Source organism: Procambarus clarkii, chromosome 72, assembly GCF_040958095.1.
Source record: "Procambarus clarkii isolate CNS0578487 chromosome 72, FALCON_Pclarkii_2.0, whole genome shotgun sequence".
Taxonomy (NCBI): domain Eukaryota; kingdom Metazoa; phylum Arthropoda; class Malacostraca; order Decapoda; family Cambaridae; genus Procambarus; species Procambarus clarkii.
Genome location: NC_091221.1, coordinates 6492942 through 6519976, shown reverse-complemented (window position 1 = coordinate 6519976; position 27035 = coordinate 6492942). Strand labels below are relative to the sequence as shown.

General features: G+C 47.7%; 1 protein-coding gene across 4 annotated transcripts in view; it reads right to left on the bottom strand.

Annotated features, from left to right (window-relative positions):
• ec (echinus) overlaps nt 1-27035 on the bottom strand; it is a 292962-nt gene that overhangs the window by 11167 nt on the left and 254760 nt on the right. The window contains exons 1-2 of one of the 4 annotated variants that reach the window (XM_045767594.2): nt 4831-4887; nt 2731-3107 (exon numbers count right to left, since the gene is read on the bottom strand). The exons of the other annotated variants lie outside the window; for them this stretch is intronic. Coding sequence (XP_045623550.1) covers nt 2731-2784 — 54 coding nt within the window. The 5' untranslated portion in view covers nt 2785-3107; nt 4831-4887. Of the gene's footprint in view, nt 1-2730; nt 3108-4830; nt 4888-27035 lie in introns of those variants that run through there. 4 annotated transcript variants of the gene reach the window in all.

Here is a 27035-nt window from a genome sequence, read left to right as displayed (position 1 = left end):
AAGAGGCTGGTGATCCTCCCCACCCCCCTTTTTTTTTTTTAAGGGAGACCACTGAGGTCTTCTAGCCTGATAACCACGTAAAAATAAACACTTCTTAGGCTTGACGCATCTGTTCAAAAGTTGTGGCAAACAGTGAAATGCGTGTTAGTGCTTCTCAACCACGTCATAATTTAAACGTAGATTTTCATGTCAGACATCTTCAACTCTTGTGAGCAGGAACTACGGCATGATCTCCCGCACTACATCACTGAATGCCCAGTTATTAGACCTTTCAGACCAGTTGGCATGAGGTACCTGGAGCTTTGCAATTACTTTATTCACTCTCGTATTCTTGAAGATATCCTCACAGTATACCCAAAATTTGCCAGTGCAGGCTGTTAAACACATGGCTCTGTATGACTAACCATCCTGCGAGATGGGGACTTGTATTACCACTGCTACCTTATTCAATCTTGTGTTGTTGATATCCTCAAAATGCATCCGGAGTCTGCCAGTGCAGACCGCTTATCACATGCCTCTGTATGACTAACCATCCTGTGTGATGGGGATTTTTTAGCATCACCTAGTTAGCTTTTTTGACACACTGTACTCCACTTCATATAGTCTAGGGTAGCTGCACTAATGCAGATGTACCTCATATCTTAATAAAAAAAAAAAACAGTTAGCTGGCTATTGCATTAATATATATACACTCAAATTGTCTGTCACGATGCCAATATTACCGAAGACAAAAAAATTACTTAAAACATCACTTGGTTGAAAGGGCATAGGAAGTGTATATGTATACACGAGACTAAAGGACAAATAAATGTGTATATACATACATTCATATTTGCTGGGTTAACGCATTAACTCATACATGTACTCATTTAAAATTCCCAGTAACGGGCTGTAACAAATGAACACAACCCACCACATTAGAAGCGGAGAAAGTAATAGTTTCCCTCCGTTCTAAACCATTATCAAATCGAGAATAATAATGGTCCAGAACGAACCTAAATGTCGTCGCTCTCCAGCTGTGTTAACTTTGGTGCATTAGTTAGGTAGCAAAGTGTAGCGAGAGTAATTTATGCAACCTATCACCCAAAAATGCAGCCCATCCTCCTAAAATGAAAGTACTCATTCGTACTTTCCTTCAAATACTTGCTATATGTAGTAGACCACCAGACAGTTTGACTTGTATTATTGAATTTGGACAAACCAGAAGTTCACATAAATATAAGACCTAACCTGTCCAACCCTAATCATATACATGTTAGGGTTGGACATGTATATGAGTGGGATTGGGTGGTTATAGATAGGAGCTGCCTCATATGGGCCAATAGGCCTTCTGCAGTTACCTTTGTTCTTATGTTCTTAACATCTCCTAGCAATTCTAGACCTAATATACAGTCTCAGTTTAATATACAGTTTAACAGTCTCCGTGGTGTAGTGGTAAGACACTCGCCTGGCGTTCCGCGAGCGCTATGTCATGGGTTCGTATCCTGGCCGGGGAGGATTTACTGGGTGCAATTCCTTAACTGAAGCCTCTGTTTAACTCAACAGTAAAATGTGTACTTGGTTGTAACAACGATTCTTCGCGGCGGGGATCGTATTCCAGGGACCTGCCCGAAACGCTACGCGTACTAGTGGCTCTACAACCATGTAACAACTCTTGTATATATCTCAAAAAAAAAAAAAAAAAAAAAAAAAAAAAATATAGTACATGCATGTCCTGTGCTACGCCGGGGAATGTTTAACTTTGGTTTTTAGCTTTATTTTTTCCGTACTCCATAAAGCTAATAGTACAAAAAGTGGTTTACTGGTGGGCCATCACTATATATATGGGTACTTTCGACCAAGTAGTGACCATAAATACTATCATTTCAGGATTGGTAGCAAAAAATTATATTACATATAGCTACTATGGACTGTTGTACGTTTGCTCGGGGACAGGCAGCCAGTGTATATATATACATGTTAAGCTTATATCGAGGTTCCTCCCTGTCAAAGGTCGACCTACTGACCCTCCCCAGGATTCAACCCACAGCAAACTAACTCCTTGGTACCTATTTACTGCTAGGTGAACAGAGGCATTAGGTGTTAGGAAACGTACCCAGTCATTTTAGTCTCCCGAGATTCGAACTTGGAATTCTCGATTGTGAGTCGAGAACGACCCCAACTGTACCACCGAGACACTGTTCAAGTTGGGTCCCAGAAAACCAACAACGAAATTAAACTTCTCAGACCTAATATAGCCAATAGGCCTATGGCGATACGTAAGATAGTGTATGTTAGGCCTAGGATTGTTTATTTAAGCGTAGGGCAGGTTAAGTTTGTTTCACTTTGTCTTTATAAATGTAATAATAGAAAGCGTGAACTTTTTGATGTGTACAACAATCAAACATATAAATTGTGACACTAGGCTCTCCACATGTCAGTTGCTTAATTTAGAACCTGTACTTGTGGTCGATCTCGAACCCATTGTTGACGTGACGACTTATATTGAATTTTGTAACTAGTTCATCAAGATTGTAACTTGCTTAGCTAAATGAATTGTGGGGTTCAGTCCCTGAGCCCATTATGTAACCCTTTTCACTACCGCCCACAAGATGGGTATGGGGTGCATAATAAATGAACTAAACTAAAACAATCCATATTTTGTACATTATATTCATGGTAACTATATCTATTATTTTTGGTGAATGAGTTGAAATTATGTTGGGCCCCGAGTACCCGGACGAGCCTTACCTTCAACGCCTGCCGTAAAGAGAATGTTTGGATGTTCATGTCGGCGGGACACATGTTGGATCTACATGTCGGGAGTCAGCATCATGTTGACGGTCGTGACTGCGAGACCAATACTTGTCAGCTGGTGACCAGTTTCCATGGTTCCCTATGTGCTGTTGTGACCATCCAGCTTCAGGGCACGTTAACTTCACTTCCATTGCTCGTAACCATTACATTACACATCCCTTTGTGTGTATTTTACATCAATAAACTTATTTCAATTTCAAATTACATTACGCATTATGAGAATGTTAATACGTTATTGCATTTGTCTTTTCTAGAGCACAAATTTCTGTTTATCAGTTCACTTCAGCAAACGTCTTGTGTAATGAGACGCACTAAAAAATAACAATATATTGAAAATATAGATAGGTTCTTGGTTAATACACATTTTCTATGTAGCAAAGCTGGCTTCGAACCCTCTCGCCCTTCACTATCACAGCGAAGGGCACACGCACGCTCCCCACCTCCGGCAATACCTTTCACTTGTGGTTTTTCTCCATCATGCACGATTAACCTATTCCCCGTCTGAGATGGTTGCATCAGCGTTACTTCCAGCCTTATATCCTACTCTTACCTTTTAGGATATTTTGATTGGAAATAGCGTAGGTGTAAGGCTGTGCGTTAATGTAGTGATAAGAGTAGTATTGCTTTGTAACGTGGCTTTCTTAACATACTGGCAGCCACTAAGGATAACAAAAAAATCAAGGTCTTAGTTTTACATTCACTTGGAGCTTCATACTGCTATTAGTCACATATAAAGGTTCAGTTGCCATGAGTTTGCTCTTCCTAACTACACTTGTTTAATCCCGGCTTCTCTTGTAACAAATAAAATATGATTTTTAGTTACCTAACCTAACCCACCTCGACCACCCTGGAGACTGATAGTGTTTATATATAATATTGTATTTAGTGCATACGCGCATGAACAATTTGATAGTATATCAAATAGTATTATCCGCCTACCAACTACCTACCAACTCCCTATAGTATGATAGTATTATACACAAACAGTATTGTGTGTAATGCACGAAAATTAACGTGATGAAAAATATGAGTGTCAGACCACGGAGGAAGAATTGAAACGGGAATTTCCGAAAGTACTTTCGTATTTAATGATACATCTTCAGAAAGCATCTGAATTCCTTCTGAACGTATTTAATAATACATTCTTTCTGAAGATGTATTATTAAATACGAAAGTACTAAAGGAAATATCTGTTTCAATTCTTCCTCCGTGGTTGTTGTTGTTTAAGATTCGCTACTCAGGACGATAAGTTCCAGTAGCACGGGCTATGGTGAGCCCGTAAGTGGAGGCTCTTTGGAGCCATTATCTGTATCAGTGGCTGATACTAGAGATGTGGCGATGGATGGGGGTCTTCATGATGGTTTTCAGCCTGGAGGGCTCAAAACCATGGCCTGATGGCATGGAAAACCATGGCAATCGACTTGAGAATGGTCCAGGACGGACCGAAACGTCGTCGTCTCTTCACCTTCTAGTGTGTGGTCTGGTCAACATACTTCAGCCACGTTATTGTGACTCCTCGCTTGCACCATGGTCTGACACTGTCATAAATAGTATTATACAATATGCACGTGACTAGATCAACACCTGCGTGTGGACATTATCGGGTGCAACCCTGATTATTATTTTATTGACCCGGAGTTTAACGTCACACTGCACTATTTTATTTATGTTTAAACACCAAGAAAGTTGAGCAGTCACACGCGCAAAACCGGCGTTTGTATTGTTCCTGTGAGCTGTGGTGGTTGGTGCGGGGCACACACGTGGCCTGACGCTCACTAATCATGTACAGTAACCCAGTTTTGTACCCGCAAAAAGTGCTTTATGTTGAACTTCATTATGCTTTTGCTATTTGCCATTTTAATTTATCACGAATAATATAACACACGGCAGTAATTGTCACACAAATCCAGCAACTTTTAGTGATCAGAATTTGAAAACACCACAAACATATTGCACCTTCATGTTGATCAAACACCGAGATATCGCAACACTATCACTGCCACTATCACATCCAAACATCAGCCTCAAACATACACAAGGTTGCAAGGGCACTGTCAACAGTGAACGGAGGCGAGAGTTGGTGGGAGACGGAGCGCGCCACGACCTTCCACCACCGGGGAACACAGCTAACTGGACAACCAGGGAGTGTAGGTGAGTGTGGGGGCGAGAGTGCAGGAGGCGATCGCGGGACGGCAGGATCCACCTGCCCACACCACCCTACTATTTCCGTTTTCCTGCCCACGTTCAGCAGGTGTTGGGCTGGTAATTGACCACGAGGAACACCGGCTAGTGCTTCACTTTGTGTGTGTACCAGCAAGGGTTACACTAGGAGTTGAGGGGACAGGGTGCAGGGAGGAGTTGAAGCGGTTTGTAGTTGACTGCAACTTGTCTCTTACTGGTGTACCGCAAGGTTCTCCCCCACCCACCGCACTTTGGCCGCCCACCTCGTTACCTGGTGCACACTCACGCTACCTCTCACACACTCACGCTACCTTACACACACTCACGCTACCTCACACACACTCACGCTACCTCACACACACTCACGCTACTTTAAACACACAAACACTAGAAAAGGTTCAAAGAGTTGCTACCAGACTAGTGCCCGAACTGAGAGGTATGAGCTACGAGGAGAGACTACGGGAATTAAACCTCACTTCGTTGGAAGACACAAGAGTTAGGGGGGACATGATCACCACATACAAGAGTCTTAAAGGAATTGATAGGGTAGATAAAGACAGTCTATTTAACACAAGGGGACACAGGTGGAAACTGAGTGCCCAAATGAGCCACAGAGATATTAGAAAGAACTTTTTTAGTGTCAGAGTGGTTGACAAATGGAATGCATTAGGCAGTGATGTGGTGGAGGCTGACTCCATACACAGTTTCAAGTGTAGATATGATAGAGCCCAATAGGCTCAGGAACCTGTACACCAGTTGATTGACTGTCCACGCAGCTCTGGCCAAGTGGAGGAAGGTTAACAAAGAGTGTGACCATGACCAAATAGGTCTACCGAGGTCCAGCATGGCGTGACGGGCTGTATAGCAAGTGGCCATGACCATCTTCACTATCTACGATGCACTGTACTTAACGCATAAAGGAAGAAATCATCTATTTACGATTCAGTGCACCCATCAACCAGGTTACCAGGATGGGGTTACCAGAATATAGATGCGTCGAGTCCAGCTAGCAGGTACTAGAGTTCAAAGTAATTAGGGTATGATGAGAGATTACCATCACACAGAGGGCACCCGACCTGGCAACCAACTTCCGGAAAACCTGCCACGCGTCCTACAACACCCCCCCCCACCACCACCACCACCACCACCACCACAGGTGTACCACGCGACCTGCTGCCCGCGACGCTCGTCCTCTCACAGGTGTACCATGCGACTTCCTCCTCCCTCCCTCCCTCCTCCAACGTACGTCCTTTCAGGTGCTGCACACGTCGTGGCTGTGTCGGGGGGGATGCAATGCGAGGCGGTGTTTGGAGGGGGAAGGGAATTTTCAGTGCAAAGCGCCAAACCATTACGACTATATAGCACTGGAAAGGGGCCAGGATAAGGATTAGGGATGGGACTGGGAAAAGGAATGGTGCCCAACCACTTGGACGGTCGGGGATTGAATGCCTACCTGCATGAATCGAGACCGTTGCTCTACCGTCCAGCGATAGGACGGTAGGAGAGGAGAGATGCAGAAACTGTCATTCAGGATATCACAATAAGTATCGTATGCACCATTTTGAAGTCGCACGACTTGGAACAGTTGGTGGGGTCGTGTGATGGGTGGGGGGGGGGAGTTAAGAAGGATGTGGAGCAGTGTGGCGCCAAGGGCCGCGCCTCTCCACCCACGCGGGATGAAGTCAGGTAAACCGCCTAAGCCATGTTGGGGGTCAGTATCACACAGGTGGATGGTGAGGGTAGACCAACCAGTTGTGTCCCCCACATGCTGAAGGATGGAGGTAGGCTTATGGGGGCGCCGGGGTGGAGCCAGAGGGGCAGCCGCTATCCATCCCTAGGTGTTCTCAACAGTGGTGCAACTCCTTTAGTATTTCCGGAGATGCCCTGTGACCCGGCCGTGTGGGACGCGCCTCCGGGTGCACATTACCATCTCCCCAATAAGGACCCTCGCACGTCATATTTAACACTTAACACTTAATTTTACACTTAAACTAAATTATATACACGTCTAAAATGTATCATAATACATTAAAGTGTATAAAAGGATGCGGGTACGATAAGTGTTGGTGGGCGCGGTGCAGGCGAGGTTACCTCTACCGGCGAGTGACCAACCAGCACGTGTTTACAGGGCGGGTCTTGGATGACCTGCCATGCATAACTGCCACACTCAGTGATCCAGTCAGTCGCGACACACACCGTCCCGACCACTACAACCCCAGCATGCACCCCCGCCTCATCACCAACCCTCAGTAGTCTCTATTGTGTATATGGAAGAGTCGGCGACGCGTGTTGAGTTTGTCGATGAAGAATAGGTGAGTGTGTTTGGAGGGGGGGGGGGGCATTGGAGGATAACTGGCGGGGTTTGGGGTGGAGGGGAGGATAACTGGCGGGGTTTGAGGTGGAGAGGAGGATAACTGGCGGAGTTTGGGGTGGAGGGGAGGATAACTGGCGGGGATTGGGGTGGAGGGGAGGATAACTGGCGGGGTTTGGGGTGGAGGGGAGGATAACTGGCGGGGTTTGGGGTGGAGGGGAGGATAACTGGCGGGATTTGGGGTGGAGGGGAGGATAACTGGCGGGGATTGGGGTGGAGGGGAGGATATATAAACGAATCCAAGTCAGGATAGCGCTAACACTCGCTAAATATTACACCTTTAGCTACCTTTTATAACTCATTATAAAAGTAGTCACACTTCACAGATATCATTAAAAGCCTTAAATGTGTGATTTGGCCCAGGTAAAAAAAATCGCGATGACTAATGCACAATTTCGACTTTCATTGTAGCTATCAACGAAATGATAACTTCACGATAGCCCATTTGTTATCTTTCAGTTGTACTGCCTATTCACCGAGGGAATAAAAATTTTCCTTTGTGCCTATTCACATTTTTTAAATCTGTAACGGAGGCAATTGTTTGTGTGTTCTTTCCTCAGCTCTTCAGGTAGATCTGGCAGAGGAAAACATGAGAAAGGGTTACGGGTTATTCATGCCCGTGCCACCACCTGGTTGGCTTAATCTCAATCAATCATGAGAAAGGGAAACTACGCTAAAAATAAGTGAAATACGTGACCCGTAAAGCATATGAGTGACCAACAGAGCTAAATGTGGAAGACACGAAGCTAATTTCTTAAAACACGAGATGAACCACACTACAAGACCGTCAGTAGTTTCAAAACGTTATATGACAAAGAGTGCTGGGAAGACGGGACACCACGAGCGTAGCTCTCATCCTGTAACTACACTTAGGTAATTACAACAGAAAAGATCACGAGAGGATCAGCTGCATCACATGAGAGGGACTTGGAGAGGTGGTAGTAAACAGCAAGCCAGCCAGCAGTCAACATCTAAGAAATCGAACACCTGGAAGGGGGGAAGACTGCTGACAGCTGATCAAGAGATTGATTGATGAAGATTAAGCCACCCAAAAGGTGGCACGGGCATGAATAGCCCGTAAGTTCTGGCCCTTTTGAGCCATTACCAGTATCAAGAGGTGATACTGGAGATCTGTGGAGGTGCGACTGCACCCTGCGTGACGGGAGATGTCTCCCGTGATTTAAACAGATTGAATTGATTCATCAAGAGGCATGCCCACACAGCTGATCAAGAGGCATGCCCACACAGCTGATCAAGAGCCATGCCCACACAGCTGATCAAGAGGCATGCCCACACAGCTGATCACAATAGGTAGAAGATCAAGGAGGTAGTGCTAGCGTGCCTGGCCTCCACACCCACCCATCAACCTCTCGCATTTTCCCCTCTCATTTCACATAAACAAATAAACTGCTCTATGTGGCCGCCCCGCGATTGTAGCCGCATGATAGTGTGAGCGCTGACCCAAGGAGAGTGGTCGCCCCTTAGCCCTCTTGATCCCTTCCTCAACAGTAAGGTGAGGCGTCCCTCTAGGTGCGCCTCCTGCCAGGCGGCGTCCCTCTAGGTGCGCCTGCTGCCAGGCGGCGTCCCTCTAGGTGCGCCTGCTGCCAGGCGGCGTCCCTCTAGGTGCGCCTGCTGCCAGGCGGCGTCCCTCTAGGTGCGCCTGCTGCCAGGCGGCGTCCCTCTAGGTGCGCCTGCTGCCAGGCGGCGTCCCTCTAGGTGCGCCTGCTGCCAGGCGGCGTCCCTCTAGGTGCGCCTGCTGCCAGGCGGCGTCCCTCTAGGTGCGCCTGCTGCCAGGCGGCGTCCCTCTAGGTGCGCCTGCTGCCAGGCGGCGTCCCTCTAGGTGCGCCTGCTGCCAGGCGGCGTCCCTCTAGGTGCGCCTGCTGCCAGGCGGCGTCCCTCTAGGTGCGCCTGCTGCCAGGCGGCGTCCCTCTAGGTGCGCCTGCTGCCAGGCGGCGTCCCTCTTCAAACTTTTTCTTGTGAATTCGTGGTAGAGTGGCTGGCTGTAGTTACATTGTCAGTCACGATAATGTGTGTGTGTGGGGGGGTAATTGAGATTGTCTACATTAGCCATTGCTTAAGTATTCGAATTTTAAATCGACCTACACGAAGCACTTGTTACAAACAGAGTTGATATACAAGTTATAGGGAATGTTGCAACCGACGAACACAAGCTCAGAATATTCAGAGTGAAGCAAACAATCGGAAAGTTAAGATTCTTAACCTTTGACAATCCTTCAATTTATGTTTTGAATAAAAGTTGTCATTCGTCGGTGTAGTGACCACGTCATTAAAGTTATCTCACTAAGATGAAGTTTTGGGAAAGTACTGACAACTTTGTCCCGAGGGTTCAGTTTAATGGACAGTGTCTACTGCGAATATTGCAAGCTGAACCTCTGTATATATTGATATACACAGTATTCCATTCACTTGGGCTGTATGGGTCTCTTAACATATTTCCACGGAAGTGTGGATGACAATTTATACACAGTATGTAATAAGAGAACTCAATAACAACATATGCTGTACACTACATGAAAATACCGAATTACTTTTCTCCCGACAAGGAAAACCGGGCAGTTAGTGGCGAGGCTAAGAGCGCCCCCGCCATAATGGAAGCCCCTTGAGCGCGCGGGAAAAGTTGAGTGCCGCTCTCAACCATTACCCAGCGCTTGAGGGCCTCCTCCGCCAGTACTAGGGGCGTATCACACACTCCACCTTCTGCCCAATCTTCACGTTATTTCAACTACACAAAGTGTCGTAAACACTATGATGCTTAAGGCTGTTCTCTTTCATCGTTATCGATTCATATAGAACAAAGAAAGTGGGGTTTATGAGGGCGTGTCTAACGTGTCCATATTGCCATTGTTCAGGTGACCATAGGTCAGAGCACGCTCTCACTAAATCGTGACACCCAACAAGACTGAGACACTTCATACCCAAGACTCAACTACAAATTAGAGGTATTATCAGGCAACATCACCGTGACAAGGTAACTGAGGAAAGGAGGATAGAAGCACAAACCAGTGAATCTGTACGATGGTACAACATGGTTGCAGCTGGCAATCCCAATCAGTATGGCCGAAGAGGAGGACGACGAGTGAGAGAATCTGTAATAGCGAGAATCCGTCTTGGATACAAATATCCATGGAGATTTGGAATGGAAACAACAGTTGATCAGCGAAGTTGCAGAATCTGTGGTGAGAGTGATGGACACCGCCTTGACCACTATCTACGTGAATGTGAACACCTGAGAGACATTAGGAATAACTGTAGAATAATAAACCCCACATTGTTTGAGTTAGGAAAACACTATTTGTCAAATATTGATACTGTTCTTAAAAGATTTCCCCATTTTGCACCCGCAAGATAACGTAAGCTTTTAAGGGTTGATAAATGTTAATCTTTTTGTTTGAGGAGCTGTTCACTTGAGACAGTTAAGCAAGTCCCAGCTGTGTCTGGGTACAAGTGACAGGATGAACAACCCAGCGGGTTTTCTTCCTATTGGGGAGTGTTGTACATGCTGCTATGGCGGTGTGTCCACTCACAAGATGAGTGGCGCTGCCCAATACTGTCACTATGGCGGTGTGTCCTCTCACAAGATGAGTGGCGCTGCCCAATACTGTCACTATGGCGGTGTGTCCACTCACAAGATGAGTGGCGCTGCCCAATACTGTCACTATGGCGGTGTGTCCACTCACAAGATGAGTGGCGCTGCCCAATACTGTCACTATGGCGGTGTGTCCTCTCACAGGATGAGTGACGCTGCCCAATACTGTCACTATGGCGGTGTGTCCACTCACAAGATGAGTGGCGCTGCCCAATACTGTCACTATGGTGGTGTGTCCACTCACAGGATGAGTGGCGCTGCCCAATACTGTCACTATGGTGGTGTGTCCACTCACAGGATGAGTGGCGCTGCCCAATACTGTCACTATGGCGGTGTGTCCACTCACAGGATGAGTGGCGCTGCCCAATACTGTCACTATGGTGGTGTGTCCACTCACAGGATGAGTGGCGCTGCCCAATACTGTCACTATGGTGGTGTGTCCACTCACAGGATGAGTGACGCTGCCCAATACTGTCACTATGGTGGTGTGTCCACTCACAGGATGAGTGGCGCTGCCCAATACTGTCACTATGGTGGTGTGTCCACTCACAGGATGAGTGGCGCTGCCCAATACTGTCACTATGGCGGTGTGTCCACTCACAGGATGAGTGGCGCTACCCAATACTGTCACTATGGCGGTGTGTCCACTCACAGGATGAGTGGCGCTGCCCAATACTGTCACTATGGTGGTGTGTCCACTCACAGGATGAGTGGTGCTGCCCAATACTGTCACTATGGCGGTGTGTCCACTCACAGGATGAGTGGCGCTGCCCAATACTGTCACTATGGTGGTGTGTCCACTCACAGGATGAGTGGCGCTGCCCAATACTGTCACTATGGTGGTGTGTCCACTCACAGGATGAGTGGCGCTGCCCAATACTGTCACTATGGCGGTGTGTCCACTCACAGGATGAGTGGCGCTGCCCAATACTGTCACTATGGCGGTGTGTCCACTCACAGGATGAGTGGCGCTGCCCAATACTGTCACTATGGTGGTGTGTCCACTCACAGGATGAGTGGCGCTGCCCAATACTGTCACTATGGCGGTGTGTCCACTCACAGGATGAGTGGCGCTGCCCAATACTGTCACTATGGTGGTGTGTCCACTCACAGGATGAGTGACGCTGCCCAATACTGTCACTATGGTGGTGTGTCCACTCACAGGATGAGTGGCGCTGCCCAATACTGTCACTATGGTGGTGTGTCCACTCACAGGATGAGTGACGCTGCCCAATACTGTCACTATGGTGGTGTGTCCACTCACAGGATGAGTGGCGCTGCCCAATACTGTCACTATGGCGGTGTGTCCACTCACAGGATGAGTGCCGCTGCCCAATACTGTCACTATGGCGGTGTGTCCACTCACAGGATGAGTGACGCTGCCCAATACTGTCACTATGGCGGTGTGTCCACTCACAGGATGAGTGGCGCTGCCCAATACTGTCACTATGGCGGTGTGTCCACTCACAGGATGAGTGGCGCTGCCCAATACTGTCACTATGGTGGTGTGTCCACTCACAGGATGAGTGCCGCTGCCCAATACTGTCACTATGGCGGTGTGTCCACTCACAGGATGAGTGACGCTGCCCAATACTGTCACTATGGCGGTGTGTCCACTCACAGGATGAGTGGCGCTGCCCAATACTGTCACTATGGCGGTGTGTCCACTCACAGGATGAGTGACGCTGCCCAATACTGTCACTATGGCGGTGTGTCCACTCACAGGATGAGTGCCGCTGCCCAATACTGTCACTATGGCGGTGTGTCCACTCACAGGATGAGTGGCGCTGCCCAATACTGTCACTATGGCGGTGTGTTCACTCACAAGATGAGTGACGCTGCCCAATACTGTCACTATGGTGGTGTGTCCACTCACAGGATGAGTGACGCTGCCCAATACTGTCACTATGGTGGTGTGTCCACTCACAGGATGAGTGGCGCTGCCCAATACTGTCACTATGGTGGTGTGTCCACTCACAAGATGAGTGGCGCTGCCCAATACTGTCACTATGGTGGTGTGTCCACTCACAAGATGAGTGGCGCTGCCCAATACTGTCACTATGGCGGTGTGTCCACTCACAGGATGAGTGGCGCTGCCCAATACTGTCACTATGGCGGTGTGTCCACTCACAGGATGAGTGGCGCTGCCCAATACTGTCACTATGGCGGTGTGTCCACTCACAGGATGAGTGACGCTGCCCAATACTGTCACTATGGCGGTGTGTCCACTCACAGGATGAGTGGCGCTGCCCAATACTGTCACTATGGCGGTGTGTCCACTCACAGGATGAGTGGCGCTGCCCAATACTGTCACTATGGCGGTGTGTCCACTCACAGGATGAGTGGCGCCGCCCAATACTGTCACTATGGCGGTGTGTCCACTCACAGGATGAGTGACGCTGACCAATACTGTCACTATGGCGGTGTGTCCACTCACAGGATGAGTGGCGCCGCCCAATACTGTCACTATGGCGGTGTGTCCACTCACAGGATGAGTGGCGCTGCCCAATACTGTCACTATGGCGGTGTGTCCACTCACAGGATGAGTGGTGCTGCCCAATACTGTCACTATGGTGGTGTGTCCACTCACAGGATGAGTGGTGCTGTCCAATACTGTCACTATGGTGGTGTGTCCACTCACAGGATGAGTGGCGCTGCCCAATACTGTCACTATGGCGGTGTGTCCACTCACAGGATGAGTGGCGCTGCCCAATACTGTCACTATGGCGGTGTGTCCACTCACAGGATGAGTGGCGCTGCCCAATACTGTCACTATGGTGGTGTGTCCACTCACAGGATGAGTGACGCTGACCAATACTGTCACTATGGCGGTGTGTCCACTCACAGGATGAGTGACGCTGCCCAATACTGTCACTATGGTGGTGTGTCCACTCACAGGATGAGTGGCGCTGCCCAATACTGTCACTATGGCGGTGTGTCCACTCACAAGATGAGTGGCGCTGCCCAATACTGTCACTATGGCGGTGTGTCCACTCACAGGATGAGTGACGCTGCCCAATACTGTCACTATGGCGGTGTGTCCACTCACAGGATGAGTGACGCTGCCCAATACTGTCACTATGGTGGTGTGTCCACTCACAGGATGAGTGGCGCTGCCCAATACTGTCACTATGGCGGTGTGTCCACTCACAGGATGAGTGGCGCTGACCAATACTGTCACTATGGCGGTGTGTCCACTCACAGGATGAGTGGCGCTGCCCAATACTGTCACTATGGCGGTGTGTCCACTCACAGGATGAGTGACGCTGCCCAATACTGTCACTATGGCGGTGTGTCCACTCACAGGATGAGTGGCGCTGCCCAATACTGTCACTATGGCGGTGTGTCCACTCACAGGATGAGTGACGCTGCCCAATACTGTCACTATGGCGGTGTGTCCACTCACAGGATGAGTGGCGCTGCCCAATACTGTCACTATGGCGGTGTGTCCACTCACAGGATGAGTGGCGCTGCCCAATACTGTCACTATGGCGGTGTGTCCACTCACAGGATGAGTGGCGCTGCCCAATACTGTCACTATGGTGGTGTGTCCACTCACAGGATGAGTGACGCTGCCCAATACTGTCACTATGGCGGTGTGTCCACTCACAGGATGAGTGGCGCTGCCCAATAAACTCGCCCCTCGGGGCAAAATTTAAAAACAAGACTGAGACCAAGCCTATTACCGCTGATGGCTTAACATAACCATTTTGTTTAATTAACCATAGTGTTGAAAATAAATAAGAGACGAGTGAAATATTGAGGTAAGTGTAGAGGTAATGTAGGAGGGAGCTGTGTGGCAGTGCACAATAGAAAGTTGTTTTCACATATCCATACATTAAAACATTGATTGTAACCATGATATATATGTGCTTCAGCCTACAGTTTAGACCTATTGTCTTATGTATGACCCTCTGTCCTGCGTGACAGTGAATACCAGCATTATCCTCACTTTAATAAGACTATCAAAATCCTCAGATTAGGCAAAATTGTAATTAATTTTGTCAATAAAGATGTTAATAATAATAATAATAGGAGGCAGCGTACAGTTGAGGCTGTGTGGTAGAGTGAGGTAGGGGTGGAAATAGAGGAGCGAGAATAAACAGGTGAGAGGTCCGGGTAGTGAGTGACCGCAGCACACCGCACTCATGCCCTCATGAACGCCTCATTCACCACGGAGGGGAGGGGGGGGGGAAGGGGCCACGGGGGCAGCTGGCACCCCTCATCACTCTAGCTCAAAGTGAGGTGGGGCGCGTCGACGGGAACTGGAGCCGGAGTAGCGCCATCTTGAGGTTATCTTGAGATGATTTCGGGGCTTTTTAGTGTCCCCGCGGCCCGGTCCTCGACCAGGCCTCCACCCACAGGAAGCAGCCCGTGACAGCTGACTAACACCCATGTACCTATTTACTGCTAGGTAACAGGGGCATAGGGTGAAAGAAACTGCCCATTGTTTCTCGCCGGTGCCCGGGATCGAACCCGGGACCACAGGATCACAAGTCCAGTGTGCTGTCCGCTCGGGACCATGGTAACTAGGAGTCCACCTCTCATCACTACACAAGTATCTAGGAGACACACACTCCTGTGACACATCAGAGTCACAGCCCCGCTCCTGTGCCAGGTAAGTCCACTACGGGCTCACCATAGCCCGTGCTACTTTGGAACTTTTGTTCCCAGTAGCTGATTCTAAAACATTTGAAACATCACACTGCCCAACTTACACGTTTTATCATGATTAAGTCATCTAAGTTTTAGTGCTTCAAGTACGTTCTCGTCAAGTTAATTACTTGATAACTATGGGACCACTTATGTAGTGTAGCATTACACACAGGGAAGCTCCATCTATCATTACTGTATGCTCACCCGCCCAGTATTACAGTTCACAGTAATCATATTATGTAATTATTTCCGATATGCGATCTTTAACCTGTTGTTAATTGATTGGGTATATTTATTGATTGGTAACTTTGGCTGCTGTTTGTGTGTAGAGGAAATGGTGGCGTTGTCGGCTTTAAGTTAGTACTTACCAGTGACGGCTTTAGCTCTTGGTCCCCGCCTTACTAACCTTCTTGTACTCTGAGAGTGCACCAGTGAGTGTGTGTGTGTGTGTGTGTGTGTGTATATAATTAGAGAATAAATCACAATGTGTGTGTTGGGTTATTTATATTTTAATTGCTTATACGCCATCTTTTTTAAATTATTTGCATTAAAAAAAAATTCTAATTAAAAATATTCTGATTTATTTTTGTACCCGACAAAAAAGATTCATGATAAATAGAGAGAGATCAAGTCGAGCGTGAAACCTGAGGTGTTGATGGTGGTGTTAGTTGATGAGAGGGAGGCAGCTAGGGTGCCAGGATAGTGGGAGGCAGCTAGGGTGCCAGGATAGTGGGAGGCAGCTAGGGTGCCAGGATAGTGGGAGGCAGCTAGGGTGCCAGGATAGTGGGAGGCAGCTAGGGTGCCAGGATAGTGGGAGGCAGCTAGGGTGCCAGGATAGTGGGAGGCAGCTAGGGTGCCAAGATAGTGGGAGGCAGCTAGGGTGCCAGGATAGTGGGAGGCAGCTAGGGTGCCAGGATAGTGGGAGGCAGCTAGGGTGCCAGCAGAGGCAGGCAGCTAGGGTGCCAGCACAGTGGGAGGCAGCTAGGGTGCCATCACAGTGAGACGCAGCTAGGGTGCCATCACAGTGGGAGGCAGCTAGGGTGCCATCACAGTGGGACGCAGCTAGGGTGCCATCACAGTGGGAGGCAGCTAGGGTGCCATCACAGTGGGACGCAGCTAGGGTGCCATCACAGTGGGAGGCAGCTAGGGTGCCATCACAGTGGGAGGCAGCTAGGGTGCCATCACAGTGGGAGGCAGCTAGGGTGCCATCACAGTGGGACGCAGCTAGGGTGCCAGCATAGAGGCAGCTAGGGTGCCAGCACACACAGAGAGGCACTGTACCTTCCCGACCCTGGTGCATGCCTCCACATAGACAACACGGGGTGATGAGAGGCGTCGCTTGGAATACTGTTAGTATCTACCTCAACCCATCCCCCAGTCTCTTCCACTCCCGTGTTACCTAGCCTCACCTAGCCTTTCTGCAACACTTGCCACCCATGTTACCTAGCGCGGGTACTACCTAGCACGGGTACTACCTATAACATGTATTATCCCTTTCAGTTGTCTCAAACTATATGTTGGTTACCGCCAAATTATCCCGCCATTCATTGCCAAAACCTGGCACCCTGGCACATATGGTGTCTCTCGTTGTAACATTATCTTGGTTTATGAAAGTCTGGAATGTGACCATGTGGGAGCCGGGCGGCCGAGTGGACAGCACACTGGACTTGTGATCCTGTGGTTCCGGGTTCGATCCCAGGCGCCGGCGAGAAACAATGGGCAGTTTCTTTCACCCTATGCCCCCCTGTTACCTAGCAGTAAAATAGGTACCTGGGTGTTAGTCAGCTGTCACGGGCTGCTTCCTGGGGGTGGAGGCCTGGTCGAGGACCGGGCCGCGGGGACACTAAAGCCCCGAAATCATCTCAAGATAAAAAAAAGCTCAAGATAACATTCAAGCCCTCGCCTTGCAATAAGCAATTTTTGTTGCTTATTGCAATGGTTCCTGACTCCTCTGGCTTTAGAGAGTATATCTTGAGGTTATCTTGAGATGATTTCGGGGCTTTTTAGTGTCCCCGCGGCCCGGTCTTCGACCAGGCCTCCTTTTTGTTACACACCCCCAGGAAGCAGCCCGTAGTAGCTGTCTAACTTCCAGGTACCTATTTACTGCTAGATGAACAAGGGCATCAGGGTGAAAGAAACTCTGATTTGTTTCCGCTTCCACCGGGAATCGGGATTGAACTCGGAACGTCAGGACTACGAATCTGTAGCGCTGTCCACTCAGCTAGGGGTAGGGGTAACCTGACAGGGGCCTGACAGGACCCTGACAGGGGCCTGACAGGACCCTGACAGGGGCCTGACAGGACCCTGACAGGACCCTGACAGGTCCCTGACAGGTTACCAGGCTTCCTGCTCTAAATCCATGTTGTCCTGGGGTGTGAAGTTCACTATTTTCCATAAAGGTGGAAATTTTATTCCTAATCATTCTTTAAAAACTTGTATTGTGTGATGCTAGTGCAACAGGTCTAGAATTTGTTGCCAAAAGTGCAGAGGAGCTATATTTGCTTGTTTAAGTGCAGCTGGTATCTCCTAGCTGCACTTAAATCCTAGATTTGGGTACCATTCCTTCCCCCGCCCCCCCGTCCCATCCCAAATCCTTATCCTGACCCCTTCCCGGCTTGACCTGACCCCGTAATGGCTTGACGCTTTCCCTTGATAATTCATTCCTTCCTTCTATATTACATTGAGAGCTCGCGCTACTGGTACTTTACATTTCTTTATGAATATTGAATTCCAAGAATCAGGACCAGGAGCTGAGTGCATGGGCATATTGTCAATTTCTCTTTCAAAGTCTTCAGAGTTCGTGTTAATATCCGTTATATTATCTGGAGCTTGGATGTCATTCACACAAATTTTCTGGATCCTCAACTTTCATGTTATTTATTGGTGTGCTAAACATAGCCTCATACTGGCTTTTTTTTTTAAATTTCACTATTTTCTTTGTTGCCTTCTGTGTACGTATCTTGAGTGGTGAGTAAGAGTCCAATACTGTTAGAGGATTTTGATTTTGAGTGTGAAAAGATATTTTGGAATTTCCTTGTATGACTTTCTGTTTCAATTCCATTTCCTCAGACTCGTATGATCGCTTCAACGTCTCCTCTATTTCTTCTATCTCCTTATTTAGTGAACACCATAGCATGTGTAGCCTCACAATATCTACCAAGGTCTTCTATCTCCTTATTTAGTGAACACCATAGCATGTGTAGCCTCACAATATCTACCAAGGATATATTTCTTTTGTAGTTCGTTCCCAATTGTAGGTTTTTACATTCGATCCTCTCTTGTGTATGTATTTAAAACTTACGATCAATTTGTAGTCAATTACTGGTGGTGTCTTTAGTTTGGCCAGACCACACACTAGAAGGTGAAGGGACGACGACGTTTCGGTCCGTCCTGGACCATTCTCAAGTCGATTGTGATCAACTTATTCTGATATTCTGATAGAATTTACCTACTTAAAATTATCTGTTAGATTAAGGACCTGCCCGAAACGCTGCGCGTACTAGTGGCTTTACAAGAATGCAATTACTATGTATTCTCACAAACCCAATGTACCTTCTTGTATATAAATAAATAAATAACTTGAGAATGTCGATTGTGATCGACTTGAGAATGGTCCAGGACGGACCGAAACGTCGTCGTCCCTTCACCTTCTAGTGTGTGGTCTAGTCAAACTACTTCAGCCACGTTATTGTGACTCATCGCCTGCATGTGTCTTATCAGGTTTTGCAAATAATAGACAAGTACAGGTGTGGCTTAGATGTTGGGTGGAAGAAGGGCGTCGAGGTTCACCACCCACCTGTCCCAAGTGTCGTGAGTCACTCCTCAGGTGAACCACCTCCGTAATTACTCCCGTCTTGAAGCATGCTCAGATTCAACTCTGAATCCGTCAAGTAACGTTACTGGTACTTTTACTGGAGAAAGCTTTGATAGGTCTTGTTACATAGCAATGTCTACCTCAAGGTAAGATTAGCGAGGTAGACGCGTGTGGGAGCAGAGACCTTAGCCAGGTGTCTCCCACCTGTCTCTCTCTAGTTCCCACGTTTACCGTCATTTTCCCACACCGTCCCTGGCCCGGATAGCGACGTCTCAACCCATCCTCGCTCCTTAAATCCAGACAAGTAGATGGGGGGGGGGGGGAGGGAGGGAGGGAGGGAGGGAGAGAGGGAGGGAGAGAGAGAGAGAGAGAGAGACAGAGAGAGAGAGACAGAGAGAGAGAGACAGAGAGAGAGAGACAGAGAGAGAGAGACAGAGAGAGAGAGACAGAGAGAGAGAGACAGAGAGAGAGACAGAGAGAGAGAGACACAGAGAGAGAGAGCGAGAGAGACACAGAGAGAGAGAGAGAGAGAGAGAGAGAGAGAGAGACACAGAGAGAGAGAGAGACACAGAGAGAGAGAGAGAGAGACAGAGAGAGAGAGAGAGAGAGACACAGAGAGACACAGAGAGAGAGAGAGAGAGAGAGAGAGAGAGAGAGAGAGAGAGAGAGAGAGAGAGAGAGAGAGAGAGAGAGAGAGAGAGAGAGAGAGAGAGAGAGAGACAGAGAGACAGAGAGAGAGAGAGACAGAGAGAGACAGAGAGAGAGAGAGACAGAGAGAGAGAGAGACAGAGAGAGAGAGAGACAGAGAGAGAGAGAGACAGAGAGAGAGAGAGACAGAGAGAGAGAGAGACAGAGAGAGAGAGAGACAGAGAGAGAGAGAGACAGAGAGAGAGAGAGACAGAGAGAGAGAGAGAGAGAGAGAGACAGAGAGAGAGAGAGACAGAGAGACAGAGAGAGAGAGAGACAGAGAGACAGAGAGAGAGAGAGAGAGACAGCATCTTACTATCCTCCCCTGCGTCCCATCCCCTATCAACCATACCTCTCCTGCAGGCTCCGTCTTCTCAATATATTAATATACAATAGTACACATCTCGCAAGATATACAAATTTGACGAGGTGACACAGCAGCAAAACCTGCAACAGTACATATAATATTCTCAGTGATATTATGAGTTCCGAAGGAGTTCTCATGCTTCGGTCTCCAGCTGAAGCACCTGGGCCGCCTCGAGACTCTTCCTGGAGGTCAAAAGGCTAAATGGCAAGGAGGCGTGACCTGGGTGTTCTGCAATGGAACTCGTGACCTGACGACGCATCCCCATGACTTCCAGCTAACCCAAGTTGCAACACCCAGTTGATGCTGTCCAACAACGAGGACTGGAAGACCCGTCGGAATCTGAACGGAATCAGCTAGCAATGTGAGTGAGATAGGCTGCAGCGGGAACAGTTTAGACGCGATGATAGACCCACCCAAACCTACATACTCGATAAAACTTAAAATTTATTTAGTATGAAAGTAATATGCGTGATACGAGCACACTAATAATGGGTAGTGATTATGTCGTGAGAGAGGTGGAGCCCTGGTAGAGTCACACAGTACCGTGGGAGCCAATACTTACCTCGCCCCGGTTCAATTCAAGTTCAAGTATGTTTATTGAGATAAGCAATAAATACATCTCAAAGGGATAGAGTAGCTTAGGCTATTTCTACTCGCCCCGGCCACACTCCCTAAATACCTTCACTGGAACTCTAGCCACACTATACCACGTTCAGGTAGACATTACGACCAGTTCGTATACCTTAACTGGTGCGTTGTCAGGTATGGCAACGGGACACACAGTTAGCCTAAGTTGTGAGTGTCTCCTTACGGCAGTGTGTGAGGTGGTGGTGAGGGAGACTTGGAGGTCAACCGGGACACTGAAGACGAGTTAACACAAATGAGCGGCTCATCTCATGGAAGGATGGGGAAAGTTACCGGTTGTTGTGCGTGAGTGCGTGCGTGTTCGCGTGTGGCCGTATGTTGTGCACGCGTGTGTTCTTGCCACACTGCAGGTACACGGTGGCGTGCAGTATGGGCCTGGGTACACACTCAGCCCTAGCCTGTCGTGCCTGGGTACACACTCAGCCCTAGCCTGGCGTGCAGTATGGGCCTGGGTACACACTCAGCCCTAGCCTGGCGTGCACAAGAGTGTGTGAGCGTCTCCTGGCAGTACTGCCGTACCTAAGAATAATTGTACACGAATACTGTTGTTGCCTTTCAGGCGTACTTAGCGCATCTTGTTAATTAGTGTGCGGATGACTTGTAGATGTAGCCAGCTGAGCGTGAGAACGTTGAGTCCAAGCTGAGGACACCCTGAGGAGGTGAAGAGATTGCTGCCACCAGCTTCCAGTACCAAGCCTTCACCTCAGGGGTCAGATTCACGAAGCAGTTACGCAAGCACTTACGCACCTGTACATCTTTTCTCAATCTCTGGCGGCTTTGTTTACAATTATTAAACAGTTAATGAGCTCCGAAGCACCAGGAGGCTGTTTATAACAATAACAACAGTTGATTGGCAAGTTTTCATGCTTGTAAACTGTTTAATAAATGTAACCAAAGATAGAGGAAAGATGTACACGTTCGTAAGTACCTGCGTAACTGCTTCGTAACTTACAATATTTATCCCCAGCAGTCCCTTGTGTCACCATCACGTTACCCAGAATATAAATGATCTCCTGTCTTCCTAGTCATCTGTATACATATAATCGTTCTGTAGGTGACAGGCAGCCTGTATATATGTATGTGTGTGTATATTATATATATATATATATATATATATATATATATATATATATATATATATATATATATATATATATATATATATATATATATGTCGTACCTAGTAGCCAGAACTCACTTCTCAGCCTACTATTCAAGACCCGATTTGCCTAATAAGCCAAGTTTTCCTGAATTAATATATTTACTATAATTTTTTTCTTATGAAATGATAAAGCAACCTTTTTCTCTATGTATGAGGTCAATTTTTTGTTATTGGAGTTAAAATTAACGTAGATATATGACCGAACCTAACCAACCCTACCTAACCTAACCTAACCTATATTTATAGGTAAGGTTAGGTTAGGTAGCCAAAAAAAAGCTAGGTTAGGTAGATGAAAAAACATTAATTCATGAAAACTTGGCTTATTAAGCAAATCGGGCCTTGAATAGTAGGCTGAGAAGTGCGTTCTGACTATTAGGTACGACATATATATATATATATATATATATATATATATATATATATATATATATATATATATATATATATATAATGCTTTAGGTTCGTATGGAGGTCCCCCAAAAAACTGAACCACTGACCCTTCCCAGGATACAACAGGCCCGGGTACCTATTTACTGCTAAGTAAATATTGCATTAGGTGATGGGAAAGGTGTCAACAAATATGGGCATTCAGAGAGAGAGGGAGAATGAGACGTGGAAAAAAAAAAAAAGAGATTATTATACAAAATAAGCGCTAAGCCAGCACGACAATATAGCGGAAAAAAGAGTATGAATGGAGGAAAATATAGTTAATAAGAGCTCAGAGTAGGTGATAAGGGGAGGGAGGGAGTTATGAGGGGAAAGCGTTGTTGTTGTTATAGATTCAGCTACTCGGAACAAGTTCCAAGTAGCACGGGCTATGGTGAGCCCGTAACTTACCTGGCACAGGAGCTGGGCAAGTACCACGGGCTATGGCGAGCCCGTAACTTACCTGGCACAGGAGCGGGGCAAGTAGCACGGGCTATGGTTAGCCTGGGGAAAGCGCCAAGCCATTATTACTATATAGCACTTGAAGGGATCAGGATAATGATTTGGGATTGGACGGAGGGGAAGGAATGGTGCCCAACCACTTGGACGTTCTGGGATTGAACGCCGACCTGCATGAAATGAGACCGTCGCTCTACTGTCCAGCCCAAGTGGCTGGGCTAAAAAGGGCTCAGAGGATGTTACCAAAGCAAATATCAGTTTTAGGAGTTTCAGTGTAAATTGACTGCTAAAATGACACCCGCGGCGCACTGTATACACAGCGCTAAGATATTTTCGCTTGTCATGGGAGAGCAGTTAGACCATACCGGGCCAGTCATGTCCACAGCCGCCACCAACGGAGGGAGACAGCATCAACAAACTCATCTGTAATCATCTTCTCATGGTAGACCTAACCTGAATTAATGAGCATTTTGGCTAAGCGGTAATCGAAGCCGGGCGTGTTTGAAGAGTGGGTCTGCGTCACTAGAGACCCCATCATCAAGACAGTACTGTCTCAAGCATAAACCATATGACGATAACATGTTTGAGCGCCTGAAGCCGGGCCATCTAGGGTTGGTGGACGGGTGTGGCGGGACAGAGCAACATATCCCTGCTGACCCGCCACTGGCAGACTGCCTCTGGCCACGTGATGCCTCCTCCCCTAATATAGCACAGGGCGGAGAACACCTTAACTTACGGGCTATTCATGCCCGTGCCACCTCTTGGGTGGCTTAATCTTTATCAATCAATCAGACCTTAAGACGCTCACGGGACTCCTTAACGAGAGGAACGGTGTACTGCGCACCGCCCTACCATCTTGAGGTTATCTTGAGATGATTTCGGGGCTTTAGTGTCCCCGCGGCCCGGTCCTCGACCAGGCCTCCACCCCCAGGAAGCAGCCCGTGACAGCTGACTAACACCCAGGTACCTATTTACTGCTAGGTAAACAGGGGCATAGCGTGAAAGAAACTCTGCCCATCGTTTCTCTGCCCTGGGATCGAATCCGGGACCACAGGATCACGTGCCCAGCGTGCTGTCCGCTCGGCCGGCCGGCTCCCACGCACACCACTCTACCATACGAAGAAAACCCGCTAAGTTATTCATTGTCACTTGTACGCAGACGCAAGCTGGGACTCCTTCTGTAATCTTGTGACGTCATTGTATTCTCGCGTGCAGTAACCCCATCTGAAGTTGATCGTAATGCTGGTATTCTTTTCGAGAATGTTGCGCAAGTATTACGCAGGACACAAATACCTATCGATATATCTAACTAAATGTGACTAGACATAACTGACGAAGTAGACATGGTTTTAAATTTTTAAATTTTTAAATTTTGCCCCGAGGGGCGAGTTTATTGGGCAGCACCACTCATCTTGTGATTGAACATACCAGCATGTACAACACTCCCCAATAGGAAGAAAACCCGCTGGGTTGTTCATACTGTCAATGTAGACATGGTGTAGTAGCCCTCTACACGGGGTAACTACGCCATCAACGACATTACTATTGCTCAAATACGCAAATTACCTTAAGTATACTTGATAGTGGCGGGGAGCCGGTCGGCCGAGCGGACAGCACGCTGGACTTGTGATCCTTTGGTCCCGGGTTCGATCCCAGGCGCCGGCGAGAAACAATGGGCAGTTTCTTTCACCCTATGCCCCTGTTACCTAGCAGTAAAATAGGTACCTGGGTGTTAGTCAGCTGTCACGGGCTGCTTCCTGGGGGTGGAGACCTGGTCAAGGACCGGGCCGCGGGGACGCTAAAAGCCCCGAAATCATCTCAAGATAACCTCATTTGGGCACTCGGTTTCCACCTGCCTGCTCATGAACTCTTGTAGGGGATGAGGAGGCTGCAACTTGGCTTCGGTGTTGGGGGTGTGGTACTCCATCTATGGTCTACCCTGGTGGACCGTCTTGGCCTGCACTCAGCCACCACACCCATAACAGGGAGTGGAACACACAGGTCACACTCGTTATGATCACAATACTCTCGCTTTTCACTAAACGAACATAATCGGTTCAGTTCCTGAACCGATTATGTGCCTCTGTAATGCTTTATACCACCGCCTACGGGATGGGTATGGGGTGCATAATAAAGGAAGGAAGGAATTATCAAGGGAAAGCGCCAAGCCATTACGACTATATAGCACTGGGAAGGGGTCAGGATAAGGATTTGGGATGGGACGGGGGAAGGAATGGTGCCCAACCACTTGGGCGGTCGGGGATTGAACGCCGATTGGCATGAAGCGAGACCGTCGCTCTACCGTCCAGCCCAAGTGGTTGGATAGGGGTGCATAATAAAGAAATTGAATTTCACTCCGTTAGGGAAAGCTTATGACTGAAGGATAAATTAAATATCAATAATGTTAATATTTAATAAGAAAGCAGCTATAATAGACTACAATTATTTCATAGTATTTTTGTTTGAGTAGAGACGCCAGTGAGGTCATAGGGAAGACGCTGGTGATGGGGAGATGAAGAGGACCTTCTCGGTGCAAGGGTCGGGAAGGTGAGGCGAGGTAGGGGTGAGGCGAGGTAGTAGAGGCGCCTAAGGGTCCAACAGCTATTATGACAGACCTCAAGGGGTGTAGTGTTGACCAACTGAGCCACACCACATGACACAGCCGTACTCTGTGTCGCAGGACAACACAGCTTGAGAGACAATATGAAACACAGCTGCAGACGAGGAATCACAACGTGGCTGGAATATGTTGACCAAACCACACACTAGAAAGTGAAAGGACGACGACGTTTCGGTCCGTCCTGGACCATTCTCAAGTCGATTGTGAATGATTCAAGTCATAATCGACTGGAGAATGGTCCAGGACGGACCGAAACATCGTCGTCCCTTCACTTTCTAGTGTGTGGTTTGGTCAACATGAAACACAGTTGTTCTAGGCGCAGTACTGACGATAGTTGCACCATATATGACCTCTACAACTGTGTTCAGCCTTCACACCTTCATACCTGTCCTGGGATGACCTATATACTCACCCACCTTTGGCTGGCATGTTAATACTTCGCCACACGATGCTCACCTGTGGAAATAATACAGACAATGTTAGTAAACAAGATCGCAGTACATGTGTTTATCAGCATGTTTATGTACCTTTGTAGCAGGTGTCAAATATGGAACTGTGTACAGATTAGATATTCAGAACCCGCCAATAGCCACAGTTTGTTCTCCATAGACCATAATGTTCTATGGAGAACTCCATTAGTTAGATCACCAATAGAACAAAATCTACTGTCTGTCCCTCACTCCTTTTATGTGTTGGCTTACGATAATCTGTTGACCTGACCTCCCTGACCCGTCCAAGCAACAGTGGTAAATTATCTTAACAAAAATCGACCGTCCAAGTGGTTGGGCATCATTTGTTCCGTCCCTATCCCAGCTCCCTGTCCTCATATGCCATCCAAGTGCTATGTGGTCATAGTAGCTTGGGGCTTTCTCCTATAATGAGTTCAGGCCGCGGGTGTGAGGAGAGGTAGTGGGGGTCATGCTGGGTGACCTGTAGTGGGGGTCATGCTGGGTGACCTGTAGTGGGGGGTCATGCTGGGTGACCTGTAGTGGGACACCAGTTGGAGACGTCATGTATATGAATGTATATGAGACCAGTCACTCCTTCGCCTGTAAATCACTTAACTTTCATTTGTGTTCATCAGAATCACCTGACGTTAGGTAATATATAAATTATGGGACATCTTAATTATATTTACAAAATATGAATATAAAATACTTTCTTATAAATCCAAGGGAAAAAAAAGTATATATGGATGAGTATTTTGGAAAGCCATTCGATTCGTGTTCATTTTTGCATGAGTC